The sequence below is a fragment of the Malurus melanocephalus genome, unplaced genomic scaffold, assembly GCF_030028575.1.
Source record: "Malurus melanocephalus ecotype Western Australia unplaced genomic scaffold, MMel_1.1 scaffold_59, whole genome shotgun sequence".
In the NCBI taxonomy this organism is placed as follows: Eukaryota; Metazoa; Chordata; class Aves; order Passeriformes; family Maluridae; genus Malurus; species Malurus melanocephalus.
The window spans coordinates 692,951-712,360 of record NW_026623291.1 but is presented as its reverse complement, the minus strand read 5'-3'; the positions used below and the strand labels follow the sequence as shown (position 1 = coordinate 712,360).

Sequence of the window (19,410 nt, the reverse complement as noted above, 5' to 3'; positions counted from 1 at the left end):
AATTTCATGTGATAGCATTTTTGTATGCAATTTTAATGYATTTTTTAGCATACACAAAAGTGCTGACACAGCTAAGAAGTTATTCTGTTTTTTTTCTTGTTCAGTTACAAAAAAACAGAAATTATATTTGGGCACAGTTTTCCTAGCAGCTGTTTATACATGTTAGCAGTTTACTTTCAGCCTTTAAGAGTGAACAACATAATATTTGTTTAATATGAGGAAGCAGGGGTAAGTGATCTGCAATCAGAAAGCTTGTATTAAAATGGCTCCCACAGGTTTTGTTAAACCAGGATCTGTTTCAAATCTGCACCTCCAGACACGCTGCTGACAGTGAAGCGCATTTGTGCGAGCTGCCCTCCTGCATGTAATGAAACGGAGCATCGTGAGTCTGTTAAAGTTCACTATTTTCAATCACTCGAGTATAATTCTTTTATAGTTCACAAAAAAACAAATGTCTGCATTGCAGCAAGATGTCTGAGGCAAGGTAGARACAGCAGCGTTGTGCCTCAGCTCAGCCCAATGGCGCTGCTCCGCCAGCGCCGGAGCCAATTGCCGCAGCAGGCAGGTTAAAGATTGACAATTGCAGTGGCAAGGCTGAGAAAGGCCTTCTGGAAATTTCTGCCATCTTTGTTCCATCTAAGTAAAGCAAAGGCAGCCAAGCTGAAGGATTTTCATATATACATTTTTTTTGGTGCTTTGTCAAGGTACAGTGTTATCACTCACTTCTYGAGGTTGCATAATAAGCAGCACTCTGCTGTTTTTTTCTGTTCAGGACAGATGGAATGTGGGGTTTTGTTTAAGTGACAGATGCAGGGAAAAAGCACGTATGCTTTCTCCCCAAGATTTTTCTGGCCTGGATCTTGTTACTATCTCACAATTAGACAGGACATATATGAAGCAATGCAGCTGAGGTTTATTCAGCTTGGAGCAAATGGCCATTATTCTGATTATAGCTAGCAGTTAATCGTATAATTGCATTGTAAGTTTTCTGGCTACTAGCGAGTAATTTGAATTGCCCAGGATGAATATGATTAGCCAGTATTATTTAGTGCCAACATCCAGTTACTTYTGTAATTAACTGGACAAAGAATGGAGTGTGGGGGGGGGAACAAAGGAGTGGTCTGGATTATAAATCATGGCGAAAACAGTAGCTTTTTAAAAGCTGCATGCCTTTTTCATTCTTTGCAGGCAAACTGTTTTACTTGGAAGTTAAATAGTGCTGGGGAAAAGCTGAGTAATTTCTTTAAACAAATGACACTACTTAACATACTGGGAATGAAAAAAATGCGGAGTATAAACCACTCCAAATGTAACAGTCACCCCCCCGCACAGTAGGTAGGAGTATTGAAATGTAGCAGAAAACSTACATTGCTACTAAGGGAGCATGTAATAGAAGGAACTTCATGCTCAAAAAGCATAAATAGATAGATTACATTACAAATTTAGCCCTTCATATCAGTGTCCACAAACTTCAATTGGCTCGTCTTCCTTAGCTGTCTTCCATTTTGTGATACCACTTTTGCTTGAGGGTTTTTTTTTTGTTTGTTTCTGGTTTTGTTGTTTTGTTTTTCCCTTTTTGCTTTGTTTTGCAGTGTATTATATTATATTACTTTTCAGCTACTGGCCATATGGATCCAGTAGCTGAAAAGTAATAGGTCGTGGTCAGTTTTCCATAGTGGTGGTACTGCTCYAGCATAATTGGTTAAAGGGAGATAAATCTCAATAAAAGCTCTCCTCCTCTCTGTTTGGAATTCAAAGTATTAATTTGAATTTCCTAAATATCTTGAAAGTTGAACAAAACCTTTGCCCAYGTAAAATGGAGTAGACAGCAATTTTCAGATTTTGTTATTTGTGGATCCCCAGTATTTTTCCCATGGGCACATGAATCCCATTAGAATGAATTTAAGCCTGTTAGACTAGGTTTGATTTACTTGGCTATTGTCTGCAAACCCCTTTGTGGTAGTACACTGGCTGTAAGGGGTCTGCAAACTGGAAACCATCAGAGCAGGCCATTAAGCTTGTCCCTTTAAATTGTATTTAGAATGTATTTTAAATACATTTGTTAATAAACATGGCTTGTATTCATGGGTTAAAGACTCATTTAGCCATAGCTACATAGGAAGTGAGTTTCATGTATTTGGTAGTTGTCTGTCATTTTTATGTTAACCCTTTATTGCCCATTGTCAGAGCATGTGCGTTTCACACTGTGAGATTAAAACCATGCTGTAACAGGATGTTAACATTCTTAATTCAGCTGATATAAACCTTTACTTTCAAGCATGATTGTTCTCAAATTATATTTTTAGCATCTGAGATCTGTAGCTGTTTGGTTGCCTTGCTTGGGCCTCAGCTGTATAGTTTATAGACTTAAAGATGACTGTGTGACACCAAGGTTCTCCCTCCCTCCCCTCATTTTTCTCTTTTGTGCAGCTGTTTTGAATGGACCCTGAATAAGGGTAAGGTTCTTTTAAAAAGAACCAAAATGTTTTTTAAATGAAAAATAGAGTTACTGTGCTTGTTATCACAGGTAACTAGCTTAAACATTGCTGTACATAGATATCTGAACGAGCCTTTTGTGTATTTTAATTGCTTAATACAAAATGTTATTTGCTTAATACACATGGAACATTTTGCAGGGAATTCTGCAAAAGGAAATGTAAAATATGAGGTGCTCACACTGGAGAGTGAAGCTAAAATTGAGTGATTTCCTTAGTAACCTGTGACTTCACAAATCTCCCTATCTTGTGCCTTTTTAGTTAAACGTTCGGATGTCAGGTGTCCTTTGGTTCCTCTTTACCATTTCTGATATTTAGGTGCTGGCTTTGAATCTTGCCCTGCTGTGTAAACAGGAGCTGCTGGTATTGAACAAAGTGCTACCATTTTAGCTCCAGAGCAGGAGTGAGGCAGTGCAGTGCTGGCAGACGCCATTTTAAGAGCCCTGCATAAATAGCATAGCTACCGATGAGTAAGAGACTGTTATAGGTGAGTGCTCATACAAAGCTGCTATTTATTCAGCAATGGCATGCAAATAGTTTTTTTTCTTTTTGTTTTTAAGTTTTTGTTGAATGCAGTTTTTTTTGAAATCATTATTTAGAATTGCTGCTCACAGTGTGATGCATGAGAAGCAGGAATGATCTTAAAGATGGAATTCAGTTTTAGTGCTTATAGTCTTTAATCAWTTTTTTTTGTTTTCTATTAATTAAAAGGAAAAAKGAATTTAAGAAATATGTAGTTCTTGATTTGGAATTCGTGTGTTATTCCCTAATGTAGCTCTAGATTGTGTATGTGGGCATTAGCTGTTTCGAGTGGTTTTCCATATCTGTCAGTTTTTCTTGGTTAAATGTCAAGGTGCAGTAGTTCATCTGCAACTTTTAATTGCTCTTTATAGTTACTATGGGTTAGAGCAGCCTTAAATATTCTTGTGTATGTATATTTTCTCAGGTAAGTACTGCTGTTAGCAAAGGAATGATTTTCCTAAACAGACAAGTCAGTATTTAATTTTGGGATGTGAAATTTGAAAAACTGAATTTTATATTAAAAATATCCACCCTCTCTTCAGTTTAGTAGAGAACATATTTAAAAATTAGGCAGCTAASTTATTTTTCCTTTTTTACCTAAGTATCAATAAACCTTGTATGTTTGCAATCCTTTTTTTTTCTTTCTGTGCCCAACTCTTCCCAAAGGAATAACCTCCACCCCTTTTACCCTCATTCAGACATGCTAAACTAGTTTGTATGAAACAAATTAGCTTAACATTTTAGAAAACTATCTTTTGTTGTTGTTGTTGTTGCAAGTTTTGTCAATATGAATAGGGAAGTTTTAAATGATTAATTGGTGTTCTGGTCAATTGACAGGGAAACTGGCAAAGCTTAAATTTCAGTTGTGTTCTTAAAACGTRTTCCTCTGTGCTCATTCATCTTAATGAGGAAATAAGAGTAGCTTTCAGAATTACATAAGGTATTTGTTGTATTCATTTAGGTACTTAATTGAGTATATTCCAGTATCATTTCTGATCTGCAGCCTCAGAGCATCCCATTCATACATGCATGACAGTAATGCATGCAGGCTGAAATAGCTGCTCTGAGCCCTGCAAAAATAAATTCTCAAATTAAACTCTCTAGAATASTCTACCTGACCAYACARTTATTGTTTCCATGGAACTAGATAYCTGTTTTTAATTATTTTGCTGCTGGTCTTAATTTTCCTTTTATTTTGTTGTGGGTAACAGTAAGGTAACTGATTAAGAACCTGTTTTTCCTGAATTATTTAATTGCAATCTTTTGCTAACATCTGCATTTGGAAGTTTGTGCTTTACAAAGCATTTTGAGAGTATTCCTTGTATTGGTGGAGCKTGCAAAGGTGAAAAGATGTCAGTTTTAGAAAAGTTACTGTAAACTTGCTATGAATTGCTGGTGTGTATTTACAAACTTGAGTCCCAAAGATGACCACTGCAGTCATCACTGCCAGCGTTCAAACCAATGTCATGTTTGAATCTCCAAAAGCAKTGGGAGATGCTTTTGAAAAGCTGTGAATGTTCAGTATCTTTAACAGCCATGTCTAACACACTATTTAACTGTTCCTCACCAACACTGGGATTTTTTTTTTTTCAGAATAATCTCTGTGGTTTTCTTATATACTTAAATATTTGTGCCCTTAAAAGATTAATTAATTGTGGAGAATATGGAGATGCCTCTGTTCCTCTGAGGCTCAGGTTTTGTAGTGCAATAGGTAATTGCTGGGTTTTTGTGAGTGATGGGCAGTATGCACATATGTGTATAGGGAATGTGCTTTCCATTGCTAAGGAAAGTGGATTTGGTGTCAAGTGGAGAATGCATTTTTGACACTCATTTATGCTTGAAGTCTTTGGGAGGGTTGTTTTCAGACATTCTTTACATGGTGTTTGTATCCCTGTCCACGGAAGCAGTTTGGAGCTGGATGGTCTTTAAGATCTCCTCCAAAGCAAGGGGTTTTGTGGTTCTGTGATTCTTTGTATCAAGAGTTTGCAAGATACTTCCTTCGTCTTGCAACTGTTTCTGAAGAAGCTTWTTCTCATTTATAGAACTATTGCAAGAAGGCTTATGAGGGTGATGGAGGAAACTGACTCAGTTTCCTAAATAAGCTCGTGTTGCTGGGACAGATTTTGAGCTGAAAAGCCCTCCTGTGCTATAAATAATAGGGAGGACTCCTGCCCTGTAACCCCTTGCAGTGCTGGGTTTGGGCCTAGGCGCCAAAACAGAACATCCTCAGTCAACCTGTAACTTCTCCTGTTGCTTTGGTCAGGGAAGTGGGAACAGTTCCTGCTGTGGTGTTGCTGTGTTGATCCATCACTCCCATTTCTCAGCCAGGGTTCATGCGCAGCTCCCTGGATTATAATTCTGATTYRTACAAACTACTGTATCTTTGATGTYGTGTCATGTTCCCCTGACGTTGTGATTTAAACAAAATGACCTGATGATGGGTTTGGATGAGTCTGGAATATTTCGGTTACTTTAATGTAACTTAAATGTGAGCTGCTGCTAAAAGGGTGGTGCCCTTTTCTCCCTGAGTGGTTCTCTCCCATTTTCTGCATGTCCAGCTGTGCAGTGAGTTACATTCCAGAACTGATTTGGATAAAATGAACRTGATTTCTGGAACAAGAAGCTGAGGACTGGGGAAACCATTCCTTTTAGTAGCAGTTTGTGTAAAAGGAGTTTAAGTGTTCAACCTGAGTCTTGTAAAGCATCATATGTCCTAGTCTGTGTCTGGAGCTGGATCTGTATTTTAGAAGCAGGTAATGTGCACTGCCAGATCACTTCACTCTTACAGAATTACTGGGTATGAATACATATTTACCTCTGTGTATTAYTGATCATATATACATGATGTTTTAAAGATATGGATTTTGTTACAGTTTGGTGATATTGAAATATGATTTTATTAAGAGGGGAAGGGAAGAAAAAAAACCCCAAAGCAACACTGGAAGAGAACAATGAATCCATCCCATGAGCCCATCCCTTTCCCTTTGCTTAGGAGAGGAACGAGCAGAGGCAAGTGGTGCATGAAATGTTTTGGTGTCTGCAGGCCACTGCCAGCTCCTCCGTGCTGAGGCCCCTGGGAAAGGGTGTAACAAATGTGCAGGATAATTGATCTGCCCATGCATAGTAAATGTGTGAGCATTGTGGTATGGTCTGCTATGTTGTGCATTTAATCTGCCCATGCAAAACAAATCTGAAAAGCATTGTGTTACAGTCAACTGTGCTACACRTTTACCATCATYCTGGTCACATGGGTGCCTTGCCTTCCTCCTGAAATGATCAAAGTAGTCCTTGAGGTGGGAGRTAGATGCTGGTAGAATAGGACTTCCCTTCAGTGTTTTGTGAGTTTTGAGAGCTTATTTTGTAAATTATTTCTATATACGAATGTCAGARGATAATTATTTCTGCCATTCATGGGTCTTCTCAGCTTTGGGTTTTCCATACATTGAGCTTGGTTAATTTGTATTTAAAATATTTGCTGACATAACTGTACTGTTTAGAACTGTGAAAGGAATTGCAATCCAACCCCAGTAGCTGATAGTTGATTAAAAGTAGTTTTGTCAAATAACAGCCTGAAGAAATCCTTCTGCTGTTAAGTTTTGCTTTGTTTAGGAATCTCTTTTAACTTATACCCATAACAGAACTCCTGCTAATATAAACTGTTTGTCAAGCTGAAGAGTTTCTTTGGTATAAATATAACCAAGTCCTCACTGTTGTTTCTCAGCTCTGATCTGGTGTCTCAGGCAGACACAGTGGCTAAGGCAAAGGTCTCCAGCTGCCCTCTTGGCCCTGTCCCTGGATCTGGGRTGGCTGAATGGAACCTCAGCCCACTCCATAGCAGCAGAAATTCKTAATCTGCCATGTCAGTACAAACTCGTGTCAGCAACAACTTCCATTAACAGACTGAGTGCTAAATTGCCTTTATAGAGGACAGGATCTACATCCCTCATGCCTGTTGTGCTCTGGTGTTATTAATGCACACTGCAATACCTTTCTGAGGTTCCAGAACCCCATTTGTCCATCATTTTGAATTTGGGTTTGCTTCAACATCCTGTTTTCTTTTACCTTTCATCTAGGATAGTCACATCCCCAAAACTGGTCTGTAACTCTGTTTATTCTTGTTCATTTTGTCTCTCCCTTCCACCTTCTTTCCCCAAAGTCACTTAACTAGCCAAACTGATTGAATTGTTTTCTTGAATGGCATCACTATAAGAAAGTAGAATATCAGAAAGTCATATGTAGTTTGTAATGATTTAATCCTGCCTGGACTGAATAAAAACTGTGTGAGATTGAATGGTAACAGCTCTATACTGTTTACTCTTTATGGTTAATAATTGGTGGAATTATATTGCCAATAAATTATAATTATTTTGCTTTCTGTTTTGTAGTTCAGTTCCAAAATCCTTAAAATGATTTATTAAATGGTTTTTAAAATTGCATTTTACCTTCTAATTTTGCAAGTTCTGTGTTGCTAAGTCTGTTACTTCAGCTAATCTGTTCCCAAGTGCTGATGAGCATTTAAATGTTGGCAGGCATCTGTCCACATGGTTTATCTGAGATTAGGAGCTGCAAGGAGCAGAATTCCTGTTTGTCACACACAATTCATACATACACTGCTATAATCTTCAGTACATGTTACRAGACTGTCATTACTATGAAAATACTACTTTTGTGCTTGGTAACTTGCTGCATATTTGTGTACCYGAATTGTTTCTTGCTGTGTTTTGATCAATAYATGCTCTGGCAAGCAGCAGACCTTTCATTCCATCAGAAATTGTAATAGAGTTGTGTTTCACAGTGTCGTGCTGAACTTGATGGATAAAAGGTAGTCATGGGAATAATAAAGTTCATAAAGTATTCTAATTCACCTTTTTGAATCCTGCAGCTTGGCTGAAGAGGARATAAAGGCAGAGCAGGAGGTGGTGGAGGGGATGGACATCTCCACTCGATCCAAAGGTAAGAGGAATATKTCACTTTGATTCTACTACACAATTCTTTCTAAACCAGGATAGTGAAGCTTTTTCATCTACCATGAAGCTACATTTGAGTGGAGGCTCCAGAGTAATTACATTTTTTGCAATGACTGTTGTATGTTAGAAGTGTTTATATATCAAATCCACACACATACACACACACACATATATTTCAGTGTTATTTCAGGTTTATGAAGAACTTAGGTTATGTAACAAAAAGTCTCAACCTCTTGTGTTACCTCACTTATGGCTTCCTTAAAAGTAGTACTTTTACATTTGATAGACAGGAGAAAATAACAGTAGTAGCAAAAATATTAAGGTGGTATTTCCCACAGTAATGAATCTTATTTGTTCTGTTTCCACAGAAATTAGTTACCTGAGCAGTATGTATTTCATGGACATTCATGCCTGTCCATCTCCTTTTGTACTTGCAGCTGACTTTGTAGCTGAGTTTACTTGAAAGCCATTTCTCTGAAATAGCAGCAGTATTTACTATCATCCTTTTAAAATTCTGGCCTATACCCAGTTACTCTTCACATTCCTACAACAGGGCTTACAAGTCTAGTTCTAAACTCTGATTGTGCAGGTGGGATTGTCTTGGAAGTGCAACACAGATCATCTGCATGATTTTTTAATGAGGAAGCTTGGTTGGATAACATGGTTACAAAATTGAATTCAGGTCTTATTTGTACTAACAGACAGTAAATTTCTTGTTTCAGTTCTCATTGTATGGTGAGGTAGTACATGTGATCTGACACCTCAGAAGAGACACATTTGCTCCTTTTGTCCCTTCTCCCGTGTTTTTCTCCCTTCTCTCCTTCTGATCTTGGATATCAGTGTCCACCACTGGACTGCTTTCAATATTTACTTCTCTGTATTTCAGTTTTCTAAGCCRGCAGAAAGTAAATGTTTTTGTTGCTTTAATGATTGCTACTGGCTGGAGCAAGCTCCCAGCTCTGCTCTCTGCCACTTCCTTTGTGGTGCTTGTCACATCCCAGCCACTTGAACTTTCTYACCAATTTAAAAACTGAAACATTTTTCTGCTGTTGTAGTGACCAGTTTGTAAAAGAATTTGATAATATAAGAACTTGGTAGAAAAGACAATGGGGGCTATTAGATACATGGATTAGATACATAAGATACATTAGATTCATGGCTGCCCATGAATCCTCATCTTTATTTCTCCTTAGAAACACTGGCTCACTAACTAGTACTAACTAGAGTTTTGCCTCAAGTGAACTAAACCATTACCTATGTCACTCCGATGTAGTTAATGTCTGAAAGACACTTACAAATCTGATATCTACTTATGTTTCTATTGTAGTTCTGTTGCTTTAATCAGCCACAAACAGATATATGGACCATACAGAAAGATACCATTTCCTCATGGTAGTTCTAGTGCTGCTTTGTCCTCAAGATGTGCTGTCTCAGTTTTCTTTGGGCTTAATTCATTTCCTGCTTTTTATTTGGTAGGTTTAGATGAAGTTCCTTAGGAAATGAGCTCATTTAATATCTCATAGCTATTGAAAGGGTCAGTCTTTCATCTCCCAACCTTCTCACACATGTGATCKTGCAGCTTCCCTTACATTGTGGGCTCTTAACTAAATTGGTCAATTCAGAGGGATTTAACCTGGCAGAAAGAGTTCTGTGTTTTATACTGTTTACTGCTGGTACAACTCTGAACCAGCTGATGACAAAGGCAGTCTCAGCACAGTGCTGGTTTAGGTTGACCCAAGCTGTCATTGTGTGGAAGTCACTGGTCCGTGCATAGGACTCTTAGTGCTTTAAATACCAGTGGGAGTGATGTAAATGGCATTTGTATATCACCRTAGTAGAGATAAAACTTAGCAGGGGTTGAATCACTTTAATAATAAGGGAATTGTTTTTTGTTTAACTAGATACTGATTTGCTGTAGTTGGTTTGTTAAATTTCACATGCATGTTGATAAAACCCCTGCCAGCACCATTCTAAGGATAAGAATAACAGCCACCCACCYCAGGCCCTTACAGGCTTGTATTTTTTTTCAGTGAAGAATATAAAGAACGCTTTAGACTTGCCTGTAAACCTTTTATCTTTTTTGTATACCCAACCTAATCTGTGAATTAGTGGTAAAACTTTATAATAGATGAATGTATAGTTTTTCACAAAAGTAAAAAAATCATAAATGTCATCTTCAAGAGSTGGCCACATTACAGGCCTGGTGTAATGAATCTATCTGGACTCCTGTTATTTGGATTGAAACAAGCTGCCCTGATAGTTCAGTGTAGTGTTTCTGCAGCAGAAAAGTCACAAACCAGAATTCCAAGACTATTACTGTGCTCTCTGCAAGGCAGAAAAAGTGCAGCAAGGTTCTAAGCTGGTGGGATGGTTACAGCAATGTCCTCACTTGCAGCAATTAGCTTGTGCAGAGTTTTGCTTTGTGTGCTTTGGAAAGGACATAGATGAGGAAGTTGACCCTATCTGGGCAAACCTGGAGGGGAGCACACGGCTCTTTGTGYTTTGTTTGGGTTTTTTGATGTGTGAGAAGCCTGTGCAGGAGATCAATCCATGGCACTGTGTAACTTCACACTTGACCTAGAGCAGCGGATGTGCTGCAAGTCTGTAACCTAACTTGCCCTGCTACAGTTTRTACAGCTCATGTGAGGCTGTGTCTAAAGAAAGTTGTAGGGAAATCMATTTAATTGCTTTAAAACCAATTAGCCCAATGCAGGCCTCTTCATGAACATTCTTGTTTTGGTATAAGCAGTTTAATTGCTATAATTCAATCCCAGTTCAGTTTAAGCTAAACTAGACCATACACTGTTTAATCTGTAAAATGGGTCTTAACACAGCCTTTGAGTTGGTCTGAGTAACATGGTGGTTTCAAAGCAGCCTGAGCTGGTCAAACTGTTCAATGCAGCAGTTTTATCCACTTCCTTCCATGCCTGAGCTGGCAGGAAGCTAACTGAACCATAAAAGATGAACAGTTTTCTACTAGCTCAGTGTGCTGAAACAACTTGGTGGAGTGCCAGAACTGGTGTAAGAGAGAGGGCAGRAATACACCAGTTGGGTGCAGGAAGTGTGGAGCTTTGTTAGCAAGCATTTAGATAAGGCCAGGCTGGAATGAAACCAGAGCTTAAAGCCATCACTGACACTTCTTATTTATAATGTGATAGGTAAAGTGAGTCTATGCTCAGGGGGTCAGGGCAGTGGAGTCCTACATGTTGAGCTGCATTTCTCTACCCTTCTCCTTTGCTGGCTGCAATGCTTCTGCTGTTGCACAGTTAGCTGTGTCAAGCAGCTGATCTAGCAGAAGATTGATCATTTTTTGTGGTACCAGATTTTGCCTCGATAATGAACTGATTGTTACACACTWGTGCCTGTCTGCAAAAAGTTTTGGCACAGATACCTGGTAAGGTGGGAAAGGGGGGAAGAGGAGTAGAGTTACTCCACTTATAATTTAGGTCTGCTTATAAACTGTGCATGTACAGCCTTGTTAAAGGCAAAGTTTTAAAATACACTGCTCTCTTAATGAGAACAAGAAAGCATAAGGCATTTGAGAAMTGGAAATGGGAAACGACAGCTTAAAGAGAATGCAAGGTGTCCTCATTAAATGGAGGCAATAGAGGATTGCTCTTTAGTGAAGGAGAGAGAGGCCTGGATGAGGTGATTATATTTTGTCCTTTGCATATGATACATTAACATGTCCAGCAGAAATATGGTTATATTTCTGTTCCAGCCTTAYGGACTACTTTCTAACCTTGTTTATTAAATATTTCAAGATGGGGATTGCATGGTCTCTGCATAAATATCTAAGCACTCCTAGGTTGTGGTTCCAGAACCAATTCTGTTTTTGTACGTGTTCTCTTTGGACAGAATGAACTCTCCCCTGGGTGTTTTCCTCCTATTAACCTGGTGGTTTTCTTTTTTTTGTATTTTTTTTATTCTTTCTGCTAGTTTAACTTACTTAGCTGCCAGCAGTAGCAAGTTGTGGTAGCAGATGGGCTTCATGTAGGTTTTCATGTATTTCAGTTGGTACTGGAACCATTGCCTGTTTAGTGCCCAGTCAGAAGGAGCTCTTTAACTCTCTTCTTGCCATCATCAGTCATACATCTCTTACATTGCCTTTACATTTATTCTGGCTCTCAGGACTTGGATGGAGACATGGTTTTGTACTTGCTTTTCTCCCTGAACCAGATTACTGGGGAGCTGAGCAGATGCTGGACATTGCTGGGAGCAGCCTTGCCCCAGCAGGGACAGCTGCTCATTAGATTGTCTTAGCTTGGCATAAAGTCATGTACTGAGGCTCTAGTGCTTAATGGGGAGAATTCTGAGTTTTACAGGGTTTTTTTCAAGTTTGTGTTAAAGACTTTGGTCTTAGGAGCTCCTCTCAGTGGGATATTATGAATATAAATACAAAAATGACTAATTAAATGGAATTCCCAGAATGCATGATTTGTTTTGTAACAGTTTCATAATAGTATATCTCTATCAGCTTTCTTCRTAGTGATACCTTGTATTTAATCACAGAGGTGAGATTCTTACTCCAGTGTGAAATYGAGWCTCCTGCAGGRAATGGAASTGCAGCCCTGGGYTTTTKTCTCTAATGCAGASCCCTTGTTAYCAGCAATCCCACCTTAGGAGGGCCTTGGGGCAGCAAGTCCCCCACAGCCAGGCCCCAGCTTATCCTCACCTTACAGCTCTTACCTTGCAAGTTGTTGGGAAGAATTTCTTTTTCTTTATCTCCCAAAGTTCTACAGTGAAGAAACACCCAACAGTTTCTTTTTGTTCTTGTGTAAAACTGTAACATGGTAGGAGTTCATCAGAATTTACACAACCATGGCTGACCTCTGTTATTTATTACATTAAGCAACTGGACTGGGTTAATTAAATCTGTTGAAATGTCTGGAATGTAAACAGGGCTTTAGTGGTTGATTACAACTGCATCATGTTTCAAAATTCTGGCAGAAAATTTAAATTCCTCAAAGCTGAGTGTAAGTTCTAACAGATTTATCCATGATTTTATTAAGTTTTTCAGTTAGTTGATCTTGCTGTAGTATTATAGGTAATGGATTYGAAAAATCAGAAATCTTTTAACAGCCATTCTTAATAATAAATTTAACTGTGAGACTTCACAGTTCTGGAATTCCTCCAAGTTATTAATTGAAGCCTGTTCTATCAAATGGGACAACTTAGTAATGCTGCATTTTCTTGCAGATTTCTTCATTGTTTACACTCCATGCCATTTTAAGGTTTTGTTGATTTAGGTAATATYAGTTTTCCAAACCATTTTGCTTCCTGGGTCCACAAACCACAGTGCTAGAGTAGGCAAAAAGGARCAAATTGTGTGTGTAGAAGGATTCTGTGTCTCCTTGACTTAGGTGTGGATACGAGCCCTCATTAAGGCTTTGCTGGAGAAAATAATCCAAATATAAGAAATGCCTAGAAATATATATGTATGTGATTTCATTATTGTTATAGTCTGGAATTGCTTTGACTGCATTTAGCTCAAGTTTTTAAATTAAAAAAATAACAAAAATGGAGTATGGAAAGAAGAGCATAAGGAGGAGTCACTGTCAGTGTTTGGTACTGAGCAGTTTGTGCTGTRTTCTCACAGCAAGGAATGTTGACATTGCTTGTTTTCAAGAAGAATTACATTTGAATATCACAGGAAAAGCAAGGAAAACAACATCCTACTTTTGCAGGTTTTCTGAGTTGGCACCTGTTTTATTGAGAAAAAAGAGATTTCTCAGTTGTCAGGAATCACTGCTATAGAGTGTTTACAGTGCAGCACTTTGCAATACATAAAGTATAAAAATATTTGGTTGTGGTCTGTGCWCCATATGCTGCAGCAAGATAAGTTCCCTGATATAAATAATACCCTTTTGTTTGTTTTTGTAGTTTTTTCTAAGCTAAACTGTGTTAAGTCATTACCATAGTTATCTGCTTACCAAGTGCATTGACATCACATAAAATTAGACTTAAAAAATAGTCATAAAGTGTGAAATGAAATTGCTTTAGGGTTTAAGTATGCTTTAGTCAGTCTCCTGGGAGCAGTAGTTACTAATCCTTCAGTCACATGATGGCATACAGAAACAAAGATTTAAGCTTCAGGTGAAGTTCAGGTTAGCTTGTTCCCCAATGAATGGTTTGTAACAGCACTCACAGGTGCTTATTGTCAACCTTGACAAAATCAAAGACCAATTAATACTAACCTGGTGATGTAAAACCAGGTAACTTTTAATGAGAGATTAAAAAGTTGTTTCAGGTGTAAATTTTTTCACTTTAGCTGGAAGCACATTTTTAAAATGGTGCTAAGAAAGCAAAATCACACCAAAAAAAACCAAGAAAGAAGTGGGCTGAGGTTTCTTGGCAAGTTAATTTTTTTTAGTACGATGGGATTATCAATGAAAAGTTTGGTTCAGGTTGGTGTGCTCAGTGTGGGACAGGAGTTTGATTGGAGCAGGGGGATTGCAGGATCAYGTGCCAAGTGGTGACCAGCTGGCCTGGTGAGATACTTCCTAAGGTGAGACCATTCTTGCTTATTAAACACTGTTTGAAAAATATTTGCTTATCATAGAAGAGATCACAGAAGTTCTGGCTGTTCCTTTTTGGAGCAGAAACCTGAGTCCACCTTTTAAGTAACAGTTGTAGTCATCAAGTTATTGCAGAGCTTAAATTTGGTCTCTTGTTCTTTCCCCCCGGATTTTTTTCACTTTTTTTCAAGTAACACTACACTGGGGAAATRATTCAAAATTAAAAATTACCTTTCCTTCTGAAAGGTTGTTTTAACAGGGATCARTTTCTTAATCTGGTTCACAGCTCAGCTGTAGGAACTCTGCTCACACTGCTGGGAGAGCCATGGAGGGAAAAGCAGCAGTTTGTGCTAAACAGGGTACTCAAATTCACACAAAATGCAACCTGAGCATTTATTGTCTTAATTTGAATTGGAAACTATAGCTCAAACAATTTAATTAGGCGCTGCCATTTTTCTCTTACTTGAAATGGATTAAAGATTTTTCATATTATTTCACAGATTGGTAAACTGGCAACATATCATGGTAGTTAAAGACACTAACCTCTTCCACTAGCACAACTAAATCTGAAAGAATATGCCTGGGTATTGCTGTTTTTCTGTCTATTCCCTAGTTTTTCCAGTTACATCTTAGATTGCCTTCAGAAAGTCCCTGTGCATTTGAATAACTTTCCAGTTGGAAAAAAAAAAAAAAAGGAAGTGTATTTCAGGTCAGTTTTTGTATGTTGTCTATGAGTCACCACTGGTTGATTTGAAAATCCCCAGTACTCAGGCTTCTTGGACCAAGAAGGAAAATGACATCACTTTAAGTAGTTTTTGAAATTAGTTAACCAAACATACATGTTTGTGTGACCATTTCATGAGATCGGTATTGAATCWGCACCTTTTCTGCTTAATTCTAGTTTGAATTTGGCTGTAACTGAACAGTAATTCAGTTCTGGTTTAGCTAATAACAGTTTAACCCTTTTCCTGACCCTGAATCAGTTAGTTTAGGAAAAAAAACAACATTTAAAAATGAAAAGCATCACAATATGGGGGAAGGAACTTTACAGCTGATTTTCATACTTGGAGCTGAGGCCGAGTGTGCAGTGTCTCATGCAGTGTCTTGGTAAATCCCACAATCTGAGGCTGAAAAGCTGAAAGGAAACTGGAGTGCTCCAGTGGTGGCTGTTTTGTGCCTGAGAGCAAGAAATAAAAGGCAAAGAGCAGGAAACTTCTACTGTCCATTTACCCTCCTGGTTGAAGCTGTGCCTGCATAGGTACAATCTGGAAATTAAAGYCCAAGTCTCTTCAGGGAGCTACAGTGATGATTTTAATTGCTGGTGAGGAACTTGAGCTCAGAGATTCTTGTAAATCCTTTGAGGAGGATTTTTGCTGTAGAGAGAGACGATTCTGCATATCTGCTTTAGGAAAATGAGGATTAAGGCATGGTCAGCACTTCACAGTAGGAGTAGTTGTCTTATGACTGCCTTTAGGAATGTGTAAGGACTCTGTTGAGATCTGCAAGTTATAATAATACTTTATGTGGTGATGGGAAGATGAGAAAAGACACCATATGATGCTGTTTTTTGTGGATTGCTCTGAATGCAAACAGTTCCCATGCTGAATAAGCTCCATTCAACTTACGTGAAAAAAAAAAAAAAAAACCAAACCATACAGAGCTTGTTTGGTTTGAAGTTTGATCATTTTGATTTAGTTGTGGGCTTTGRTTTAGGTGACACTGATGCTGCAGTTTCTTCCGGGATAGCTGGATTAGCACAGCTCTCTTGGGATATATGAACCATATCCAGCCCAAGGAGTTCTTCTGCCACCTTCTGTGCATAATCAGTTAAACTGACAAACCCTTTGAGCCTCCTGTCAGCARACTTGTGTTGTGTTGGCATTTTTATTGTCATAACTGCTTAAGGAGGGGAGAAAGCAGACAACGTATTTTTCACACACATAGGTGACATAGCAGTTCTTTGTATTGTCAAGTCAATCTAAATTTTGGGCTAAATGGAGCAGGAGGCAGATTTGCTTGAATCCAAACACAGCAAGTAACAACAATGGCCTCAGACATGTTGTATTGATTGATTTCAGCCAAGGCATGTCAGCAGATAACTGCTACTAAATGCTGCCTGTCAGTGTTTTTGTTTATTTAAACCAGCTTCATTATGTTTTGCCAGAATTTTATAACTTATGTCAACAGAAGAGTTTCTCTTAGAGCTGTCATTACATTTCTGCTGGGCAGTGCCGCTGAAATGGCTGTGCCTACAGAACCAGTGGCAGACACTTTTCCTAGAATTGTTGATATTCCAAATGTTGTTAGCCTGGTGTAGCTATTAACAAAATGAAGGATAGATGAATTCTCCTACATTTGTTTTCCCTGCTTCAGTTATATATTCTTCCATCTATATTTTCATGTGTTTTTCATATTTGTTCATAATTTTCCTAAATGTTACTTGACACATTTTAYYAAGCTTTTGCTCAGTCAGAAGTCACCATATAGCACCATGTATTTGTGTAGAAAATATCCAAAACCACTGGGGTTTTARTTTTTTTTTCTGTGCAGTTAAAAGTTTTGGGGATGATTCAGTTGTTTCTCTGTGATATTGATGGCTTCCGACTCCTATGGTTTTATCCATAGTTTTGTTTTGTTACATGCATTAAAAGCTTAAGGAAAAAATTAAATATGTTAACACAACTCTGATGAACTTTCRCTTGTATTTTGAAAGGATCATGTCACTGTTCTAGTATTGTGTTGTACAGCTGATTGTGTACTTAATTCTTTTGAAAAATATCAGTAAGTTCTTTGTAATTGAGCTGAGCATTTCATATTTGTTAGGGACCACTGAAATTTTGTTCTGAAAGAATGAAGTTGCAAATGCTCTTATTTTAAAAAGGTAAATTAAAAATCTTTGAAGAGTGTGACTGATAAGCCACAACTTTATTGGAACMTTTTTCAACAATTTGCAGACTTCAACCATGTTCTTTGTATTTGTTACAGATCCTGGCTCTGCTGAACGCACAGCACAAAAACGGAAATTTCCCAGCCCTCCACATTCCTCCAATGGCCACTCACCTCAAGATGCCTCAACAAGTCCTATAAAAAAGAAAAAGAAACCTGGTCTATTGAACAGTAATAATAAAGAGCAGGTAAGAGTAGTCATGGTTTTATTATGCTAGAATATGAAACAGTAGAGGACACAGAGACAGCTGATCCAGGAGCTCAGTCCTCTTTAGAAAACTCAATTGTTTTACTGTTAAGGAATGCTTATAAATTTTTGACTGCAGTGAGTGTAGGAGTTGATGTTATAATTTGGATTTGAATGCTCTTTGATTATTGTTTTACATCTGTTGAAAACAAAGACCTGTGTCCTGCTTAGTGATTTCATAAAGCTAATAAGATGTATAACCAATAAATGCAATTTGGAACAGAATAATGATGAAGAAATGTAATAACAATAATAAAAYAAAAAATAGCTGGTTTTTAAAATGAAAASTATTAAAAGCAAGTGTTCAGTTGTGTGGTAACTTAGATTAAGAAAGATCTCATAATGTCAGTGGAAGTTCCTCATCTGCTTGCAGTCCTTTTTCACTGCCAGTTAGTAACAAAAGTCAGCTCCATCCTTGCTACTCTATAGATTTCCTCCCCTTCCTTAGAATTGCAGGCATTTTACACTCTTGCCTAACTAGTTAAAGGGTCATACTGACTTACAGTCTTTATGCTTGTATTTTTACTGTTCTGAATGCTGAATTGATAGCATTTATTGTCCTTCTGAGAAAAACTTGACTTCACAAGACTTTGACAATTTCTGATTCATTGTATGATGCAAATGAAGAAATTATATCAGTTGTATTGAATGGCAAATGCTGTAAAGCATCTSTATCATCTTGGAGGAGATTACATGAAAACAGTCTTCAACCTTACTGAAATTGCTTCACATCTGATATACCAATGACATGCTTGTATATTTTTTCCAAGTGCTTTTTTGTGTCACAGGGTTTTTTTTTTGCCAGCATCATATAAACACAGGATTAAGTTCTGAGTCTTCAAAGCACTTTCTCCTGGCATAACAGCATCCGTATTATCCTGGTACAATTGCACTGTGAAGAAAGAAAATGAAATTCCTACTCAYTGCAGTTGTCCTGCAACAGAGGCTGTGAATAAATCAGGCCTTAAAACCCAGTGTCAGTTGTATTTTATTTCAGGATAATCAGGAGCTCTGTCTRTAGCAYRTGGAGGTGCAMTGGGGTCWGTTTGGCTTTTGCTGAACTTCACTKCAAGCTGGGTTTATTCCTCWMCATCTTGGACATTTTCTGGGCAGATGTYGCCCCTCTGAAGTCTGAGCTTGTAATTTTGCCGTGCAGAGATAATTTTACAAATAGTGGAATGGAATCTTCCAGTATTAATTTCCACTTTTTCTTCCTCCATTTGAAAATATGCATGAAAACACAGTTGCAGTTGCTGAACTTGATACATTCCCCTTGGTAAATCCTTTTTCTGTTTTCCAGGTATCTCAGACCTGAAATGTACAGGATAGAATAAAGTTGTGTATCTAATGRAGAAAACCAATCAGACTTGCTTATTTTGCTGTGTTTATTACAAGTTAGCAAGAAAAKATAATCTGTTTAGTTTTTGCAACTTTAGCTTTTACAAGTTGCTTTTAATTTAATATTGTCTTGCAYGTCAAATTTGAAGTGGGCATGCCTGAAGATTGTTGCATCTAAATAGGTTCAAAATCTGTTCTATATGGTAGGAGGARTTGTTTCTAAAGATTCTTTTACTGCTGAGCAGATGTGAGCTGAGCATACAGGTTCTAGTTTTGCTTGCAGGTTGAGTTTAAAGTATGATGTAGGTGATAGTTGTGGTTCTGWTTGACTGATAATTCTGTTTTGAGGTGTTACAAAGTGCTTTGTAATACTTGAA

General features: G+C 37.9%; 1 protein-coding gene across 3 annotated transcripts in view; it reads left to right on the top strand.

Annotated features, from left to right (window-relative positions):
- The window catches only part of ZMYND8 (zinc finger MYND-type containing 8), a 46,506-nt gene that overhangs the window by 2,378 nt on the left and 24,718 nt on the right, over positions 1 to 19,410 (top strand). For all 3 annotated transcript variants that reach the window (XM_057365919.1, XM_057365920.1, XM_057365921.1), the window contains exons 2-3: positions 7,900 to 7,970; positions 17,488 to 17,636. In XM_057365919.1, the coding sequence (XP_057221902.1) occupies positions 7,900 to 7,970; positions 17,488 to 17,636 (220 nt within the window). The remainder of the gene's footprint in view (positions 1 to 7,899; positions 7,971 to 17,487; positions 17,637 to 19,410) is intronic.